General features: G+C 32.3%; 2 protein-coding genes and 1 long non-coding RNA gene across 3 annotated transcripts; 1 reads left to right on the forward strand and 2 right to left on the reverse strand.

The window, feature by feature from the left end:
* Nucleotides 1–2,367: 2,367 nt before the first annotated feature.
* LOC25483033 (probable DNA double-strand break repair Rad50 ATPase) lies at nucleotides 2,368–4,379 on the reverse strand. The gene is made up of 2 exons (XM_013611677.3): nucleotides 3,751–4,379; nucleotides 2,368–2,933 (listed from the first exon to the last, which is right to left on the reverse strand). The coding sequence occupies exons 1-2, from the start codon at nucleotides 4,205–4,207 to the stop codon at nucleotides 2,689–2,691; spliced, it is 702 nt and encodes a 233-aa protein (XP_013467131.1). The 5' UTR covers nucleotides 4,208–4,379; the 3' UTR covers nucleotides 2,368–2,688.
* A 10,700-nt stretch (nucleotides 4,380–15,079) lies between these two features.
* Nucleotides 15,080–16,211, forward strand: LOC112418536 (glutamic acid-rich protein-like). The gene is made up of 4 exons (XM_024774923.1): nucleotides 15,080–15,214; nucleotides 15,435–15,696; nucleotides 15,829–15,971; nucleotides 16,065–16,211. The coding sequence occupies exons 1-4, from the start codon at nucleotides 15,080–15,082 to the stop codon at nucleotides 16,209–16,211; spliced, it is 687 nt and encodes a 228-aa protein (XP_024630691.1).
* Nucleotides 16,212–18,469: 2,258 nt separating this feature from the next.
* On the reverse strand, nucleotides 18,470–19,120 carry LOC25483035 (uncharacterized). Its single transcript, XR_003010471.2, has 2 exons — nucleotides 18,887–19,120; nucleotides 18,470–18,784 (listed from the first exon to the last, which is right to left on the reverse strand). It is a non-coding gene; the product is annotated as an uncharacterized lncRNA (long non-coding RNA).
* Nucleotides 19,121–19,398: the final 278 nt, after the last annotated feature.

The following is a 19,398-nucleotide window of genomic DNA, read 5'->3' on the forward strand; positions in this document are numbered from 1 at the left end:
TAGTGATGTTGTGCGTTTGTTCACAGATTCACGATTTATGTTTTTAGCGACGTTGAATATGTGGTTGTATTTCTTGTATCTATTAATTTAAATGAATGAATATTTTTCAATTATATATAATATAACATGTTTGTTACAATGAAATTAACATATTATATTAATGACCCAGTAACTACTAAAATATATTATATTAAAAATAAGGGTTAAATATGTTTTTGGTCCTTATAAATATATCAACTTTTCGTTTTAGTCCCTCTAAAATTTTCCTTCAACTTTTAGTCCCTATAAAGTTTTCAATCTTCACTTTTGGTCCCTCTTTTAAAGTAAACTCATATGTAGAATTCATATTATTTAATAAAATTTTCCAGAAAAATTCAAAATATGATAAGAATGACTCCAACAAAAATTAAGAATTTTTTAACAAAACATGAATTTAATATGAATTTTTATATTGTTTATGGTTAAAAATTCATATTTAATTTGTGTTTTGTTAAAAAAAATTAATTTTTTTTAGGAATTGTTTTTAGAATATTTGACACATTTCTGCACAATTTCATTAAAAAATACAAAAATTAAATTAAAAATAGGGACCAAAAGTAGTGATTGAAAACTTTATAGGGACTAAAAGTTGAAAGAAAATTTTAGAGGGACTAAAACGAAAAGTTGACATATTTATAGGGACCAAAAACATATTTAACTCTAAAAATAATGATTAAATAAATAAAAACAAATTTTAGATTGAGAGTATTCATCAATATTGAATAAAACAACAAACCCACATTGAAAAGATTATCCATATCTATGATTTTTAGTTATCTTGATCCGGTGTGTACCTTCAAATTTGGTATGGATGTCAGTGGTGTAAAATATGAATACAATGATAGACAAAGAGATGGATCAAAGTTGAGGATGGAAGGACAAGAGTACAAGGGCAATATAAATGAATCATTCATGTCTCTTCTCTTTCTCTCTTCACTAACTCTCCCTACCCCCTCAAAAAAAAATATCTTTTTTTTTTTAGGAAAGTATAAGTCAAGAATATCATAAATACATTTGAAAAAAGTCTCTCTCTCTCCCCTAATCATGGTTCATGAATAAATTATTATATTTGTTAAGAATATGTAAATAATGTATTGTGTGACAGATACACTTGTCCTTAGTGCCACACAGCTCAATAAGTGTTTGATACTAAGGTTGTAAGTAAGATTTCGAGTTTGGAGTCACCTAAAGCAAATAATACACTAAGTGTCCGATCAAATGGTTTTGGTAGTGTGTACTCTATATATATGTTAGAAAAGCCTCCTAAGGAAGTACCGATAAAGGAATGATTGCAATTTCATTGATAGATCTCATAATGGGGGTACAATATCTTAAATAGCAAAAGTATTCTACGATCTTTTTGGATCAACCAAATCCTTACCGACAAAATCAAAACGAATATCCTCGTAAGCTTAACTCAGTTGGTATGAACAATACATAATATAAGCAAGGTCTTGGGTGAAATCCGACCACCGCTAAAGAAACAAACTAATGAGTCATCAATCTTATTGAATTAATGAGTTATTATTACTTAATGGTAGTACGGTCATTCCACCGCCTCTGTTTGAGAGTATTGCTCTTTAAACTTCTGAAATTGCTCTCACGCACCCAAAATTAGCTTCAATACCTCCATCATTAGTTTACTGTCATTCACTCTTTAATATTTTTAGTTCATGAGTGCATAGTAGTTACATGTGGTTTGAGTATTAAAGTCATTTTCAGATGCGTAAGAGCAATTTTAAAAGTTTAAAAGAGCGATTTCCTTTGTTTGATGATGATCAATTTGGGCCTTCCCAACTTACTAGGCCATGTTGCTCCTCTGGGCCACCACATCTAGCATCACCCTTGCCCATATCAAGTTGACTGCTTCTTTTGTAATCCTATGAATTTCTTGTGTGTCCTATGCAGTTCAGATTATAGAACCCGAACGAAATAAACTCTCTATAAAAACCTCCAAAACACATTTAAATATTTCAGATTTTAGAATCTGAATAGGGCATATGAGAAACTGATAGGATGGAAAAAGTAATGTCCAAATACAAATTGTCAGAGTGGTTTCTATCTGCTATATATTTAATCCTCTTTCTCAAACCCTTTGAGTTATTAAGGGGTCATTTTTTACTCTAATTGTCTTTGGTAGATAAATGAAATAATATTCATTCGCATTGGTATGGTAGCATACTATTAACTATATTCGTTTGTGTGAAAGGGCGCAATCCTAGGGAACCAAACCATTATTGGCTAAGTAGCAACCCCACCCTTTTGCCTTTGAAAATAAATGCATGAAACACAAATATTAGAGCAAAAATACTTTAGAAATAGACCGTATTTTAAATCTATATAATAAAACCATATTCTTTTTCATTCACTACTCATTGGACATGGGATATTCAGTAACTACATAAGCCAGTCCACAAGGAAAAATTGCTAATCTTCCTTCATATTTTGTGTTCTTTTCAAGGTCCAAGAAAAGGACTTTTTTATAGTATGCCTTACTTATTTTAAAAAGGTGTAAAAAAAACTACAAGGAATTAAAATAAGTAAGTGGTTTCACACTTTTTCTTGTAAAATACAATAATAATACCTATTCAACCAAATTGTTCGATTTTAGATGTGAAATCTAAGCAATTATGTACCAATGTTTGCATTTTATTTTCCCAATTTGATTTTCAACTTCTTCTTCTCTTTAGTTTGAATTGGATTCTTCTTGCCATTCATGATCCTCAAGCTTTGCCTTAACAAGTCAAATTCCCTTTCTTGTTTGTACCTTTCTTTCTCCACTGAACCTAATTGAGCTTTTAAAGCTTTTATGCTTTCTTCTTTCTCTTGCAATTCCCTCTTCAGATTTTCAATTTGGATGTCATTTTCCTCAGCTTTCCAATACAAACCATCTCCTATGAGTATATTTCCAAAAGCAAATAAGCTCAAATAGTTCAAACATAACATTCATGCATTTGTTTCTAACAACCTCACCTAATTATATATCTTAGTAGTATGAATATTTCTCAAGAAGACATTTTCCTAAAAATAATTCACCAAATTATTGTTACATATGAGTGTCTGTTCGGAGTGGCGTTTGATGAAGCAAAAACACATCTACACACTTTACGATGTAAATCTGCCGTAATTTTAAAAAGCTGAAAATTATAACTTCCACGTTAAAAGTAGATTTTACCGTGATTTTAAACAAAACGTGATTTGAAGACGTTCATCCAAACATGCACTGAATTGACTAGTTTTGAAATGTACTATGATGGGATTGAACCCCATCTGCCACACACTACTTTTCAAAGGACATTAATAGCATACAAAGACTAATGCAAATCACAAAAAAATACAAACACTAATTGTTTGGATAAAAATCTTAATTAAACAATTATTATATAATCATTATTTTATAAGCTATTTCTAAAAAAAAAATTAAATAAAATTCTTTTGGCAAAAACTATAAACTGTTTTTATAGGCTATTTTAGAAAACTTACAAGATAAAAATAGATTATACACATTATAGTTTGTTTTTTATAAACTCTCTCAATCATGCTCATAAATAAGCTAAAATAGCTTAATTCAACTTATAAGATAAAAATAGATAGATTATACACATTATAATTTGTTTTTATAAACTCTCTCAAACATGCTCATAAATAAGCTAAAATAACTCAATTCAAACTATGTCTTAAGACATTAATAACAAATTATGATTAACTTACCATCATATGTTCTTTGGATGAGATCATCCAACTCATTCTTAATTGCAAGATAAAGTTGTTTCCACTTCTCAACAGCTTCATCTCTCCTTGCTCTTTCCTCCTTCATCTCTTGAACCAAAAGCTTAGTTCCCATTAATTCCCACTCTTTCTCACAATTTTTCTCAACCATTCCAACCTCTTCCATCTCCCTTATCTTCTCTTCCTTCTCTTCCACCACTTCCCTCAACTCCTTCACCTCTTCTTTCAACCTCTTCATCTCTTGTTTCCAATCTGCCTCCTTAAAAGCAAACACCATTATCTCCCTCTCATAGTTCCTACTCTCTTTCTCCCTATCACACATTATCTCCTTTATTTCTTCTTGTAGAAGTCTCACTTTCTCTTTCAAATTCATTACATAATTTTGTGGATACTTTTTCTCATTTTTCTTCTTAACACTAACACTAACACATCCCCCCATCTTTGACTTGGTCCCTTGTGACAAGTGTTGTGGTTTGTTCTTATAGTGAGAGATGAAAAGATGATAATAATGAAGAGGGTTAAATATGGAGTTATGTACAGGTTAGGCTCCTGACATTAATAGAAAAAGCACCAAGAATTTTGGGCTATTTTATGAAGTCAGATAAGGGTTATAGTTGTACTTATACTTCAATAAATTCAATAATGGAAGGGGGTGAAAGTTCAATAAGGGTAGGAAATAAATAACACACCACACACTCACTACTATTCCCTTAGTTGTCTTATTTGCCTAAGACTATAACATTAGTTATTGTTTTGCTTCGATATTATTGTTAGTTATTTATTACATAGATGAAATAAAGAAGTTGCACCCTCCGGTCACTGTTATAAGCAAAAATTTACATTTTACATTTATTTACTTAATGATGTACGTGATCTTTAAAATAAACCAAATATATCATTTAATGAAATAATCTAAAATGTTGATTTTTACTTATAATTGTGACCAGAGAATGTATGTGACTATCAATTATAGGAAAATATTAAATAATTATATCAAAAATAAAATATATATTGATAGTCTTCATATATATTGACATATGTAAGAAACTTTATAACGCCATCTATAAAGGAAGAAAGTGTCTACAAGTCTTAACTTAATCAATAAAAATATTTAAATTGTTAGGCAGAACGTAATGATTGGGGTTCAAACTTCGGCTCCTTCACTTGTAAATGTAAATTTTTAATTACTTCCTCCGTCTTATAATAACTGCGTAATTTGCAAAAATAAAGTGTCTCAAAATAACTGAGTTATTTCACTTTTCAATACAATATTAATTACTATTTTTTCATTATAACTCTAATTAATACTACTTTTATCACTCTCAATTCAATATATTTCACTTTGTATTTATGATAATGGAGAATGCACCAATACTTAACAAAAACACTTAAAACCATTTTTCCCTCTCCTTCATTTAATTTATACATTTTTTCTTAATATCTGTGAAATGAGCAAATGACTCAGTTAATACGGGACGTTGGGAGTACTATTGTCATTTCATCTATCAACAAAAAATTAAAGATCATGCTAATCAGGACTCTGGATGCACTGATTAAGAAAACCAAAAGAGAAAATCTTAAATTAAAAAAAAGACACTTTTGATTGTTTAGCGAGTGTCTCACGACACTAGTTAACATTTCCAAAAAAATAGAACGGAATAAAAAGAGTTAGATTTGACACTTGGTAGAAAAGCATCTTTTCATATGTTTGTTCATTTAACACATTAAAAAATGTTATAAATGATGGAATGAGAACAATAATTTTACTAAATTAACCTTATTATTGATCTATTTTATTTAAAATTTAACTCAAATATATCAATTTTCTTTGATTCAATTTTGCATATATTCGTCACATAATAAATATGAACTATTATCGTAAATGTAAAGTAAAACGAATGATATTGAGATATTTGTGATATATACTAATTCAAGTACAATTCAAAAACTAGTAATCTTAAATTAAAAGTGACCTCTATTTTAAGAGAATTTTTTTTTCTTTTAATTGTATGGCTCATTGTTGGATTGAAGCACGATTTTACACTAGACATAGAGATGAGTAGGACACTGCATGTTATGGCTGCAAATACAAAGGAGAATTCACAAATTCACATGCAAATATTTCTTTGGAGCGTGGGGTAGATTTGTCATGACTCCAATTATTTGACGACACCTAGTTTTCTCATGAAATAATGCATAATTGTACAAAGCATCCCTGCACAGTAACCTCAATTGACACATATAGATAGTACATATATAACTATAATGCTCGTGAAGTTTTTTTAGTGTTTATTTAAAAAAATCATACTTTATTATAAATCACAAATTCAGTGTCAAGAAAGCAGGAAAAATAATAATTGCACTTGCTAAGTGACAATTTGTGCAATTAATTTTCAAGGAAGAGGAAAAAAAATGTACCAACTAAATGACAATTTGTGCAAACCCCATGTCAATTTCAATCAAATTGAGTAAGAAAAACTCACCTATGCTTATAGGTTTTTAATTAATAGTAAAATTTCCCATGGTTAATAATAAGGAATAATAAATTATTTTCATGAATAATGGAATAAACTTTTGCCCCATAAGTCACATGAGTAACACTTACACCCCACCTTTTTTTTAGGAGAAAAGACACATTAATTAATAATTATTTATACTATGAAAATAAACATTGGAACAACTGTCAAGTTGTCTACATGTGTAATGCATAACTATTATAATGAAACTTCTATTCATCCATACATAACTAGATAGATGATGGTAGCTATATTAGGCCTACAACAAGGGTATAGTCATGGGAAGCATATTCAGAGTGTGAGACAACTATATTCTCAAAACTATAGCATTAGCCATGCTGGTACTTTATATATTTGCATGTATTAATTGTCTTTTGGTTGCATTAAAACAAAATTTCAATGCATGATCTTTGTATATATATATATATATTTCTCAATACACGACATATAATATCATGCTTGTACAAAAATCATTAATAATTGTTTGTGCTTGCCACCTTTGGATTCCCTAGTTGAAAAGGACTTGAAGCATTCTTGTTATTATGGCCTTGCAGTTTTGTATTCCCTTGAAGGACCAATTTCAATAAATTGGTTTGTGTTTCACTTCATCCTATTTGGTATTGCATTTAATTGTTACAATTACTATCCTTTGTCCTTATCCGTATTTGATGTAACCATGTTGGCTTTTTTGACCAAATGAAGATGAAGAATATGCCCTGAAAATGTAAACTTATGGGTGTAAGATTAAAAAAAAAAGATAAATTGAAATTTATAAGAAAAAACCTTTCAATTCAAATTGGCCGGTAAATCAATTTAACATAGTTTCTTTGTATTTTTTTTCTTCCAATAAATATATTCATCGAATAAGTGATAAGCTAGCAAATTGGCCGTTGTGGTTTTAAGTCTTATACAAAAAGCTATTGAAATCTAGCTCATTCAAGAAGTTTACGAATTTCTAAATCAGAAAACTTGGAATACGTGTGTGTCTGTATTGAAAATTGACTCAAGAATTGAATGTTGAAGCACCGGAAAAATCATGGCAAATTTGTAGAGTAACGTGGCACGATTGGATGATTCAGGTTTAGGTTGCCCTTGGAAAAATCATGGTAAGATGCAGGAGGAATATGTCACGATTCAAACCGATAAGGTATACTATATATTATACGTACTATTACCTTCTCCATCGTGGCACGATGTATGAAAACGTGGCACGATGTTGCGTGTTCGATCCTGAACACTATTTAAGGCTTCATTCTTCAATTTATTGAGTGTGGCTTAGAGAGGGAAACATGAGAATACAAAGGAGGTACATTTAGGGTTGAGTGTCTTTGTAGTGAGGTTCTCTTGAGTTGAGAAACATTAAAAGTTTTCTTTTGTGTTTTCTCTTAAGATTCATTAAGAGTGTGGGTGACTTAAAAAATGGGTAGAAATTAGGTTTTGTTCTTTGTGGGCTCTTATGCTAATTTCTTGTAGCACATTTGTACCACGTTCATCTTAGTGGATTGGAGAGCTCCTCTTTCCCCAGAGTAGGTCATATTAGACCGAACTGGGTTAATAATCTTTTATGTTTTTGTTCATTTCTTTCATTGCTTATCTTTATGGCTTTGATTATGCTTATGGTGTTGTTCTACACTAAGTCTTAGGATTACTTTGTTGTTGTTGCTTGAGGCTACTTTTACTCATTGATTACTACTTCCTTTGCTCCACACATCTTTGTTTCATTGGTGTGGTTTCTTGTCCGAATTCACAACAATTGGCGCCCACCATGGGGTGAAGTCGTAAATTGGTAAAATTGGTATCATGGGTTCAATGTGGGACATCGAGAATTTAATCGAAAGTAATGATTTCGGGTTATGGAAGGTTAAAATGCAAGCAGTTTTGAAACAACAAAAGTGTGTAGAAGCATTGAAGGGTGAAGCGGCGATGCTGACAAATTTGACACAAGTGGAGAAGCGTGAGATGATAGACAAGGAAAAAAGTATCGTTGTTTTATGTATCGAATATAAGGTTTTAAGGGATGTCGTGAGGGAAGCTACCGCATCATCAATGTGGGCTAAATTGGAGTCATTGTACATGACGAAATCGTTGGTTGATAGGCAACTCTTGAAACAACAACTCTACTCATTCAAGATGGTAGAGTCTAAATCAATCATGGAGCAATTGATGGAATTTAACAAAATTCTTGATGATTTGGCCAACATTGCAGTTAATATGGAATATAAGGTTAAGGATTTGTTGCTACTATGTTCATTTCCAAAGTCTTTTGAGAATTTCAAGGATACCATCCTTTATGGAAAGGAGCGCACCATTACTTTGGAGGAGGTCCAAGCGACTTTGAGAACCAATGAATTGATAAAGTTCAAGGACTTGAAAATTGATTAAGGTGGTGACGGTTTGAATGTTGCAAGGGGAAGGAGTGAGCGTAGAGAAAAAGGCAAGGGGAGGTCGAGGTCCAAGTCTAAGTACAAGGGATTTGAGAAATAAAAGTTACGATGCTTTCTTTGTCAAAAGCCCGATCACTTCAAGAAGGATTGTTCAAACAAGGGGGCAATGGTGGTTCTTCCATTCAAGTTGTGGTGGCGTTTGATGAAGATGGTTATTAGAGTGTGGGTGCATTAGTGGTCACAAGTTGGGAACCAGAGAAGAGTTAGGTTTTGGAGTCGGGGTGCTCTTATCACATGTGTCCTAGGAATGAATATTAATGTCATTTTATCAAATCCACAACTCATTCATATATACATGTATATGTTCGGAACGCAGTGAATAAAATCTAAACCACATTTTTTTTATTAAAGCCTAATAAATTAATTGCAAAATGAGAAGAAGGCCTGAACCTTATTACAACAAAGAAACTAAAAAAAATGAGGCCAAATTTATCCCTGGTCAAACCAGAAACAACGAAATTGCCCCCCAAGAAGAAAATAACATTGAAAATCCATGCTAGAGATACAATTTTACAAATTAAAATCCTGGAAAAAGCGCAAACCAAAGACCAAAGAGATCCTTCGCTATCACCAAAGAAACTATGTTGAACATATGCAACAGCAATAAGGGGCAGCATAGCAACGTCATATAATTGAAAAACTTTCGATAATATTACAAAATAGTTTATGTCTTTGTTAAAGTTTCTCAATTAAACTCATGTTTTTATGTTTTTTCACATGATGAGAGACTTAATTGAGAGATTTTTGACAAAGACAGAGATTATTTTGAAATATTAATAGTTAGGGACTGATTCGAAAATCACTTACAAAAACATGGACCAAAGTAGTTGTTTACTCAATAACAAATCAATTGCAATATCAATATAAACAGAGACTCTCATGCACATGCATGTAACCATAGAGCTAACACGCACACTTGAAATCCAGATAGAAACATAAACACTCCCTATAACAATTTATATTCCATGTGCAATATATAACACAGACATGTTGCAACGATCCAAAATTTTCTTTCTCTTATCTCCTTCTCAAACCTTAGCTGTCACCACTTTCTTCTTATTCTTCTTCTTCTTCTTGTCAGATGGATGATTTAGGGTCAATTTTGACCAAAAATCACCCATCCGAGTTGTTTTTTCTTCTATCATAAAGGAATAAGTGATTTCACATCTTTTCTGTTTTCTTTCTTTGTTTTTGTGATTTCGTCGTCTCTGCACGACTCTCTTTGTTTTGATTTCCCGTATGTGTGCGATGTGTTTTTGATTTCCCGTCTTAGTGCAGTGTTTATTTGATTAAGGTTGAAAGATTAGCTTTGAGTAAGTGCAGATTCGATCAATGACAATGACTTTGGCGTTGTCATTGTAGACATATGTACTTGAATATAGTCATATTAGTCATATTTATAGGCATATGTACTTTGTCGTTTTATGCTATTAACGGATGTTGTGAGTTTGTTCACAAATTCATCCGTTTTGTTTTTAGAGAATTTAAATTTATATTATATCGATGTACTCTATCAATTTAAATGAGTGAATATCGTTTATTTTTTTTCTAAAAAAATAAATGTTGCAACGATCAACCTTTCATACGTTCTGCAATGATAGCACGTTCCTCATGAACTTTCGTTGCATTCAAAACCTTATCCAATAGATAAACTATCTACTACTATGACGTCAAAATAGTAGCTACCACTGTCCCAATATATAATTAGCATTTTAAATTTTTGAATGATTTTTTTCAAAGTAAGATTAAAACATTACAAAATGCACTTTTTACAAAAAATTAATTAATTTTTAACATAATATGCATTAAATATATGAAAATTTTTAAACACACAAAGATCAAGATAGAAATAGTAAAAATTCTTACCTAAAATTTAAATTTTGAACTTATTTTTTATGGAAGAATAATTTTATAATATTATAGACACATCTTCAGAAAAATCGATTCAAACATGCAATAGAGTGGATTAAATAAATTGAATTTAGCAAGAATTAAAATTGTGTGTTAATGGGATGCAACCATGTCGTTTTTCTTATGGGAATGGAAAACTAATTTTGCTAATTTTTGTTTACAAAACTATCTTTGCTAATTTTATTAAGGATCAAAAACTTATTGAAAATCTACTTTTTGAAAGAAAATTACAATCTTATTAATGCATATTTTTTTCTTCTCAATTCAGTTTTTTTGAGAAAAAGTTCCATAGTGTTTTTTGTTTTCATTACACATTCCCTTTGCTTACCAACATTTCAACACTCACTTTGTTTCATCCACAATTTCTTTCTTCAAAGCTTTCATTTATTCCAATTCAGTTTTTCAGTATGAATATTCTTTCCATACAACTTAGGGTCCGTTTGGATTAGCTTATTTTAGAGTTTATATAAAACAACTTATGCAAATAAATAAGTTTTTATCTATTATTTATAAGTTTTTAAAGTTGTTTACGGAAAACAGTTTATGAAAATACGATTTTCTCTACTGAGAGTTTATAAATTAAAATAAAAACTTATTTATTTACATAAGCTATTTTTCATAAGTTCAAAATAACCTTAAACCATTGGATGCAAATATTAAGAGGGTTTGAAAATGCAATGCAAACTTATGATAGAATTGGATCCAAATGATAAACTACTCACTTCTCTTGATAGATACGATATTATTTTATTCAAGCTAGATTATCAACCTTTGGAATAGAATTTTAGGAACAGGGCCGAAAATGCACAGTGCTTAAGGTCAAAAGTCTTTAGAATATTTGTCAGATGAATGACTTAGTTTTTGCTTGGTCTTTAAGCCCATTTTAAGCTCGCGTGACCCCTCATTTTAAGCCCATTGCTCAACCAATTTAGGAGTTTTTTTTGACTTGGAACAGTTCCCAAAAATGTATTATAAGTGTCTTTTAAAAATTAGTGGGTCCGGTCAAGATGTTTGGCAAGAGAAAAAAAATATCTGTTTTTATTTATATTTTAAATAGCAAATCTGCTCAACTTTTGCTTTGTTTTTTTGTTTTTTTGCTTTTTTTGTCAAGTAGTCTAGTAGTTAGATTCACACACATTATGTATGGAGAAATGATGTTAGGGTTCAAACCTCGGCCCCTGCACAAATCAACCATGATAGTTACCAATTGAGCTATACTTACGGGAAACAGATAATTAACAAGGAAACAGAAAATAACATAGAAAGAATTTTTCAAATTAAATGGCTCCTCTTAAAGGCAATAACTCACTGAGACTTATTGATTACTGGACTAACTTCCTGATTTAGACCATACACAGTGGAGGTAGCTCCCCTATTTGGAAGCTTAAGTGGGTCCCACATGTACACATCATTTATTTTATAATTTTTTAATATCAATACCTAATAATCACTCAATTCCTCCAACACAGCACCACAACAAAATTTATTAATAGGTCCCACTAATAACTCTATATTATTACATTTCTAAAACACTCATTTATTTCATTGGAAAATATTAATTGAAATTCAGACATAAAATGAAGAGAGAGGAGGTGCTTATACATGCACCCTTCCTTATAAGCACCAATAAATATCACTCCACAATGTCCCCGTGAGTATAGCTCAGTTGGCAGGGACAATGCATTATTATATGCAGGGGCCGGGGTTCGAACCCCGGACACCCCACTTATTCACTTTAAAAGTGAATTTCTAGCCACTAGGCTATTTGACCAAAAAAAAAAAAAATATCATTCCACAATGGGGGTGTCAATTTAGCCCGGTGCTTTTGTCATACACACTTTTATGGCAAATAATTAGGGAAGTTATTAAATTCAAAGAAGATGTTCTAAGGCAAGTAATTTCTTGGGCACTGTGTACAATTTTATTTATTTCTTCAAATTATGAAGTTCAAATGCTAAATTTAGTTGGTTTTAATTGATTGTGCTCCAAGAATGAAATAATATGTAAGCTATGAACACTATGACTATTTCCTCATTTACAAACACTTCCAACTTTTCTGTATGACATTAAATGAATAAAACTAACTTAGTTGAGTTTTCGAATTGTTTTCATTCATTATGACAGTAAATTAAAGCCTATTAGTTTATAAATTGATTGAATGAAGTTATTATAGTAATTTTAGAAAATTTCTTGCAGGATTGTGTTGTGTTTTGTGATGATGGTTTCATGCAGGAAATAATGCCCCTGATGCTTTGAGAAATTAGGAGCTGAAGCAATATCAGATAAGTGTAGAACACTTGGTGCTTTTCATTATGTATATAGGTAAAAATTATCCTCATATATATCCTCATAGTTTCATGATGTTCAAGTACCAACTTGTTGCAGAAGGAATATATTGAGAATTTTGTCCCCAAACTATTACTCTTTCTCTAATTTGGTCCCTAAACTATATAAATATTTCATTGATTTAGTCTCTAAACTATATAAATATATTAAATAATCCCTAAACTATTTCCCAATCCATCAAATTAGTCATTCTTTGACTTTAATCAGCATCATCTCTCCCATTCTTAATCCATCATTTTCATCTCTTCCTTCTTTAATCTGTCTCTTCTTTCATCTCCTCTCTCTAGCAACTCAAGTCCAAGCTCAACATCTCAAATCATTAAGGGATCCCGAGTGTTGGAACCAAGTTGCGTTTACCTCAATTTTTAGTTGATTTCATATGAAACACGTGCAAGGTTTATTTCACCTCCACGTTCTAATAGATTTGTATGGAGATAAACTAGGGTTTTATCCGCAGATACTCATGAGTACGATTTTTATTCATCCCCAGTGGCATTTTTGGGTTCAGATTCAAATGTTATATACAATGATTAGATGATGAACTAATCATACATGCAAAACTTGAACTCCTTAAGCATGTTGATAGGGTTCGATTTCCAACTCATGTGTATGGAAAGGCTGGGAGGGGAGAATCCACCTTGTGTGTCCCATAAGTTGGCCGACGGAGACTAGTCATTATGTGGTGTAAACTTTGTACCGATATCATGGTAAACAAAAATATCAAGAACATAAGGGTGAAAGGAAGAAGGAGACCACCTCCACCACCAATTATTTTTTCGCATAGAAATAAAATGATAAAGTCTATTAGCAACCTTGAATTGATCCTATATGCAAGTACTAAATTCTATTTTGAATTTTGAAAGGATTAATAATCGTACATTGTGCAATATATAAAAATCTTACTATACACAATAAATTACTTAAGCAACCGCACACACAATTACCGAAGCAACAATAATGCAGAGTGTAACTTGTAAACACACAAGCATCTTACTTTCTTTTCAGAGTTTAAACTACAATAGATCACTTTCACATAGTTTAGCGAACAAGGCATACATGATTCAAAAAAAAAAAAGGTGGATCCGTTATCTTTCTCAGTGACGGTCTTATAAATACTATTCGGTCGACAACATCAACAGCTACTTTACAATCCTACAAATTTATCTCTCAGTTGTATGAATTTTTCTACTACTTGCCTCACTCCCTTCCCCATGACATCTTAACAATGTCACAAGTCATGTTGCAGTAGCCTAAAACACCTCTTTGAAACATACAGAGTGTTTGATCGTCGACACTTGCATATAACAAACAAGGTCGAGTTTGTGAGCATGAAACATTGATTTGTATAGACACCAATCAGTAAGAAATGAAGACAACTCCACAAAATGTTGATCACTCAGAAAACCAGCAGTTTGAAGATCCTAATGTTGGATACGTTGGCACTTGGATAACAAAGAAAAAGTTCCAGCATAACTGTAGCCAGTGGAATATTGAAGGACAAGTCTCCTGAAAGGAAAACCCTCCTTTGCAATAGAGGAGAGCAATTCATAAAAGATAATCAAAAACAACAAGTCAATGGAATATGAAGTGAGTGGGGTTTCAGAGTCTCATTTTGGATTTTGAATATGATGAAGACCTCAATGTTGATCTCTCTCCAAGAGCATAAGAAATGCCTATGATGGATGCGCAATAATGGCTAATGATGTAACACTCATCAAGAAGATTGCAATTCTTGAACAAGTCAAAAAGTGATTTCTCAAAGATAAAGTAGTTGTGAGAGAGATCAACCTTGAGGAGTTTAGGAAGTACCAATGAAAGAGTCATGTGGTTTATGTCAAATTTGAACGTTGTGGGGTTAATGAAGTCGAGTTCTTCGAGCAAAATGAAATAATAGGCAATGAGAAACAAATTAGTATCAGAGATAGAATCAATTTTGGAACAAATGAGAGAGGTCAATGTTGTAATCTTTTGAGATAAGCTTGTAATCAATTTCTGGGAATTATGGGCTGATTAGAGAGATTTAGTGATATGAGGTTCAAAAGTGTTGTGAAAGTGACTCAAAATTGAAGAAATTGAAGGATGCAGTCAATTTCGATGGCCAAATTGGATAGCTCGGTGACCGAATTTGCTCTGTCGGATGTTGGCACCTTTGAGAAGGATCACAAGAATGTAGTTGCTGAAGCAACCCCCAAGATTGCCTCTTTATTCCTGCTTCTAACATTGAAAAAGGTAACCCTGATGCAACCCTAACTACTGTAGATATTGAATATGGTAAAAAACTAAGGTTAGAAGACTTAAATGCCGCTATTGAGAGTACTAAGCACATGTATGTGGATGACCCTGAAACTGGTGTTGAGAAAACGGTTGATGACTCTGTTCAACTATCTCCTAAGAAAGATGATGATTGAAAGAATGTTGGGCCGGATGTTGGAACATCCTTGGACAATAGGACAAACAGGGTGATGACTCTGGAACCCTTGTTGAAGATGAATCAGGCTTTAAAACTGCTTCTGAAAAAGAATTCCCTTATGATGATACTATTGAGAACTCTCCTGCAGATGAAGACAAACAGACTGAAGTTGAAACTGATCCTGAAGAAGACCCCTATGTTGAGAAGGATAAGGAGGATGTGGTGAATGATGACGACATTGACTCTGATGATGTTCCTATGGGCGAAAGATATGGTGAAAGTGTTGCCAAGAGGTTAAGAGGTAAGAAATGAAAAGTTGTTTCCTCTGTGACTAGAACCCCCAAGAGAGTTTTTCCAAATATTTCTAAGATCCCCTATGCGATGGAAAGTCCCAAGACTAGGACAAAGACTGCTGGTGTAGGACCATAGAAAGGCTGGAGCAAGGTGAAGGTAAAGACTACTGCTGGAAGGTCAAGGAAGAGGAAAGGTATCTTTTCTAGTGAATCTGAGTATAGTGTTGAGGAGGATGTTCTAAACATCATCTCATCTACATCAAAGAAGTCTGTTAGGAAGAAGGTAGTGCAGACTGTTACAAATGTGCCTATTGAGAAGGAATCTTTTCACCCTCATGAAAATGCGCAAAGGTGGAATTTTATCTATCATAGGTAGCTGGCCCTAGAAGATGATGCGGATGAGCAGGAAGGTAATGAGGAAGAAGAAGCAGAGGATGCTGGTAGTGAGGAAGAAGAAGAAACAGAAGATGCTGACAATAAGAATGAAGAGGAAGCCTCTGATAGTAGCCCTGATGCTGTTTGATTCCTTGGACATTTTTCTTGTTCTAACCTGTGGTTTTTCTCTTTTTTTTCTTCTTCTTTTTGGGCTACGCCCTGGATAATTTGAGCATCAAGTGTGCCTATGGTCTCTAATCCTGATATTCTTCTCTTTTTGGTTCTTTTGGCACTTTATGAGTATTCTGCAAATTTATGTTCTTCTGAGGATTTCTATGCTTCTGGTATTCTCTATTTTGGCATATTTTGTAGCTAAAAAGGGGAAGTAAATGTTTATGTATGCCTTCCTGTTTATGTTTGTTTATGCATTTATTTTGCATGTTTTCTTTTGGGTGTATGTTATCTGATGTCCCTGTTGATGTTCAAACATCTCATCTGTCTACCTATGGTGCTTGAAGTAAGTTTTCCTGCGTTTGGTATGATTTTAAAGTTTTCCTTTCTTTATTAGTATGCATGCACATGTTAAGGGGGAGTAGTAGAAAGATATTTGTCCTGTGTTACTATTCACTCATAGGTTGTTATGTTGAGGGGGAGTGATACTATGAAGTGTGCTTAGGTGTGCTCAAGTTGTGTGGTAGGATGTGGTATTTGATGTTGGAACATCCAGTTGCATGTGTGTAAGGGAATTTATTTTTCCCTTGCTGAATATTGTTTTCTGTGAGGCAAATTTTTTTTCAATCCACTACTGCTTGCCTCTAATTTTCTTTAGTGGTACCTCATTTCTCCTGTCAACCATGTTCCTGGTAAAGCTTTTCTGAAAATTTGGAAATGGTTTTTATGAGTAGTATCATATTTTCTTCTAGTATGGTTGATTAAGTTGTGTGACAGAAGACCTATGTGTGGTATCTCTAAAAAATTTCTACATATCTCTAAATTCTCTTCAGAAATATTGTTTTCTACTACTTTTCATTGAAAGAATGTTCTAGAAGTAGTTTTTGGAAAATGTTCTACTGTTCTTCATGGTTGTGTTTATGATGATTTGAAGAAGTGTATTTGTGGTATCTCTTTAGATATTCCTTTTTATGTGCTGCTTTTTCTTCATAAGATGTGTGCTCAAGATGATTGAATAAATGGATGTTTGATATCTCTCTACTTTTTTTATGTCTTTAGTTTGTTTTAGCAAAAATTTGCCAAAGGAGAAGATTGTTGAGTATTTGAAGTATTGGCCTCATTTTTGCTAAAACAAATATTCATGTTGGATATGTTGTTCCAACATCATGGTATCTTGTACGATGTTGGATATGATGTTCCAACATCTTGGCACGGATCAGTGTGCCTTGTGTTTGTGCTTAGCTGTACATGCGCTTTATCTTATTAAGGTTTCCACGCCTTATTTCTTGTTGGCCAAGTAACGCGTTTTTGTCCAGGATCTACTGGAAGATTTGTTCCTAAAATATACACAATATTTTTAGCAAATCTTTGGATATGTTTGGCGGTTCCTAAAGATGTTTGTACTTTTTAGGAGATGCTATATTTGTTTCTATTTTGTTATCTGGATCAGCTGAAGGATCTATAATGTTCTGGAGTCCAACAAGACTATTATAGCTTGTGTTGCTTCAGTATATATTCAAGACTTCAAGACCTAATCAAGTACTCAGGCCGTCATTCTAGAATAGAGTTTTTAGGTTTTTGAGTCGTTGTTCTTTGTGAGCCTTTTTCTTGTATCGCTTTGATACATGATAAGGACTGAGTTTTAGTGTTTGTTAATTGTAAGCCTTCTTGTATCACCTTGATGCAAGTATAGGACTCATTTATTGAGTTGTAAGTTGTAGCTATTCCTAAGCTTTGAAGCACGAAGGTAGGTTATTGTTTGAAGGTAACTTCACCATATTGAGTTGAGATCTGATAAATCACAGGGGTTGTGATTGATTGAGGGAAGTGAGATGGGATCTCAGATCTATGAGTTCCTAGGTTGAAGTCAAGACGGGTAGGTCCTAGGTGTAGAGTTGTAAACGAGGAGTTTGCTGAGAAATTAGAATAAGGACTACACTGGTGGATTTCCTTCCAGGCTTGGTAGCCCCCAGAGTAGGTGTGTTTGTCACCGAACTGGGTTAACAATTCTCCTATGACTTTTATTTTCTTGTCTCTACATTTACGTATTTTATGTTAGTTAAGTATGATGTTTAAACATTAAACTCAACATTTGTTTTTGTGTGTCTGGTGTTGGAACATCGCATAAAACATCTTAAAACTAATGTGCTAGAATTTCAAAACCAAATCGCAAAAGAAATTGATATGAATAAATCTGCAAGCATTGAACAAACCAAAATAAACTAGAGACAAGTCTGAGAAAAATAAAACTTGTATTTTAACTGATGAAATAGCAACAGACCAGAAATAAAATACAAATTATTCCGGATCCATGAAATTAGAAAGGGAAGTAAATACAAATTATTGGAAATTTGCCTACCATAATCTTATAAATGAGAACTTATGGAAATTTCTAACAGAATATTATAGGCACATTCACTCAAATGCATTCACATTTGCCCATCGCAAATCCCTCGAACATAATCGTCTCAATCATATTGCACCAATGTTTATTAGGAGGCAAGCATTTTTCCCATAGACAATCTGAATTGCTTCCACATATTTCAAATGCTGTGATAAAAAAAAATAGAATAAAAATATGTAACTAAAATGAGAAAAAATATTATGTAGGAAGGAACTAATAAAATTTGAGTAAGATAGAAAATGTATTACCATCAACGTTCATTGCAACAATAAATACTGAAAGCAAAATAATCATAAGATTAACAAATTTGACAATTTCAGTCATATTTTCTCCTCTTTCGATGTAAGAGATAGAATATGTTTTTATAAATTTATGATTTATGAAACTTATTTTTTGCCTTACGTACATTAGATAGTTTTCATATCTTATGAAGATGTTAACAATCTTCCTAAAATTATAATCATTACTAAATATCTCTTAAGTAAATCAATGTGCCCTTTAGCCTACATAGTAAAGTGGTTACATAAAAACTTACAATTAAATCTCTTTTAAGTACATCAAAGGATCATGTTTGTCTTTTTAACACCCTTAGTAAAGAGGTGACATAAAAAAACTTACAATCATAATAGTATAGTAACATAAAATCTTATAATTAAGTCTCTCTTAAGGACATCAAAATGTCATGTTTGTCTTTTAAACACCCTCAGTAAGGAGGTGACATAATTTTTTTTTAACAATCCTCAAAATTCATTCTAATTTT

This window comes from Medicago truncatula, chromosome 1 (assembly GCF_003473485.1).
Source record: "Medicago truncatula cultivar Jemalong A17 chromosome 1, MtrunA17r5.0-ANR, whole genome shotgun sequence".
In the NCBI taxonomy this organism is placed as follows: Eukaryota; Viridiplantae; Streptophyta; class Magnoliopsida; order Fabales; family Fabaceae; genus Medicago; species Medicago truncatula.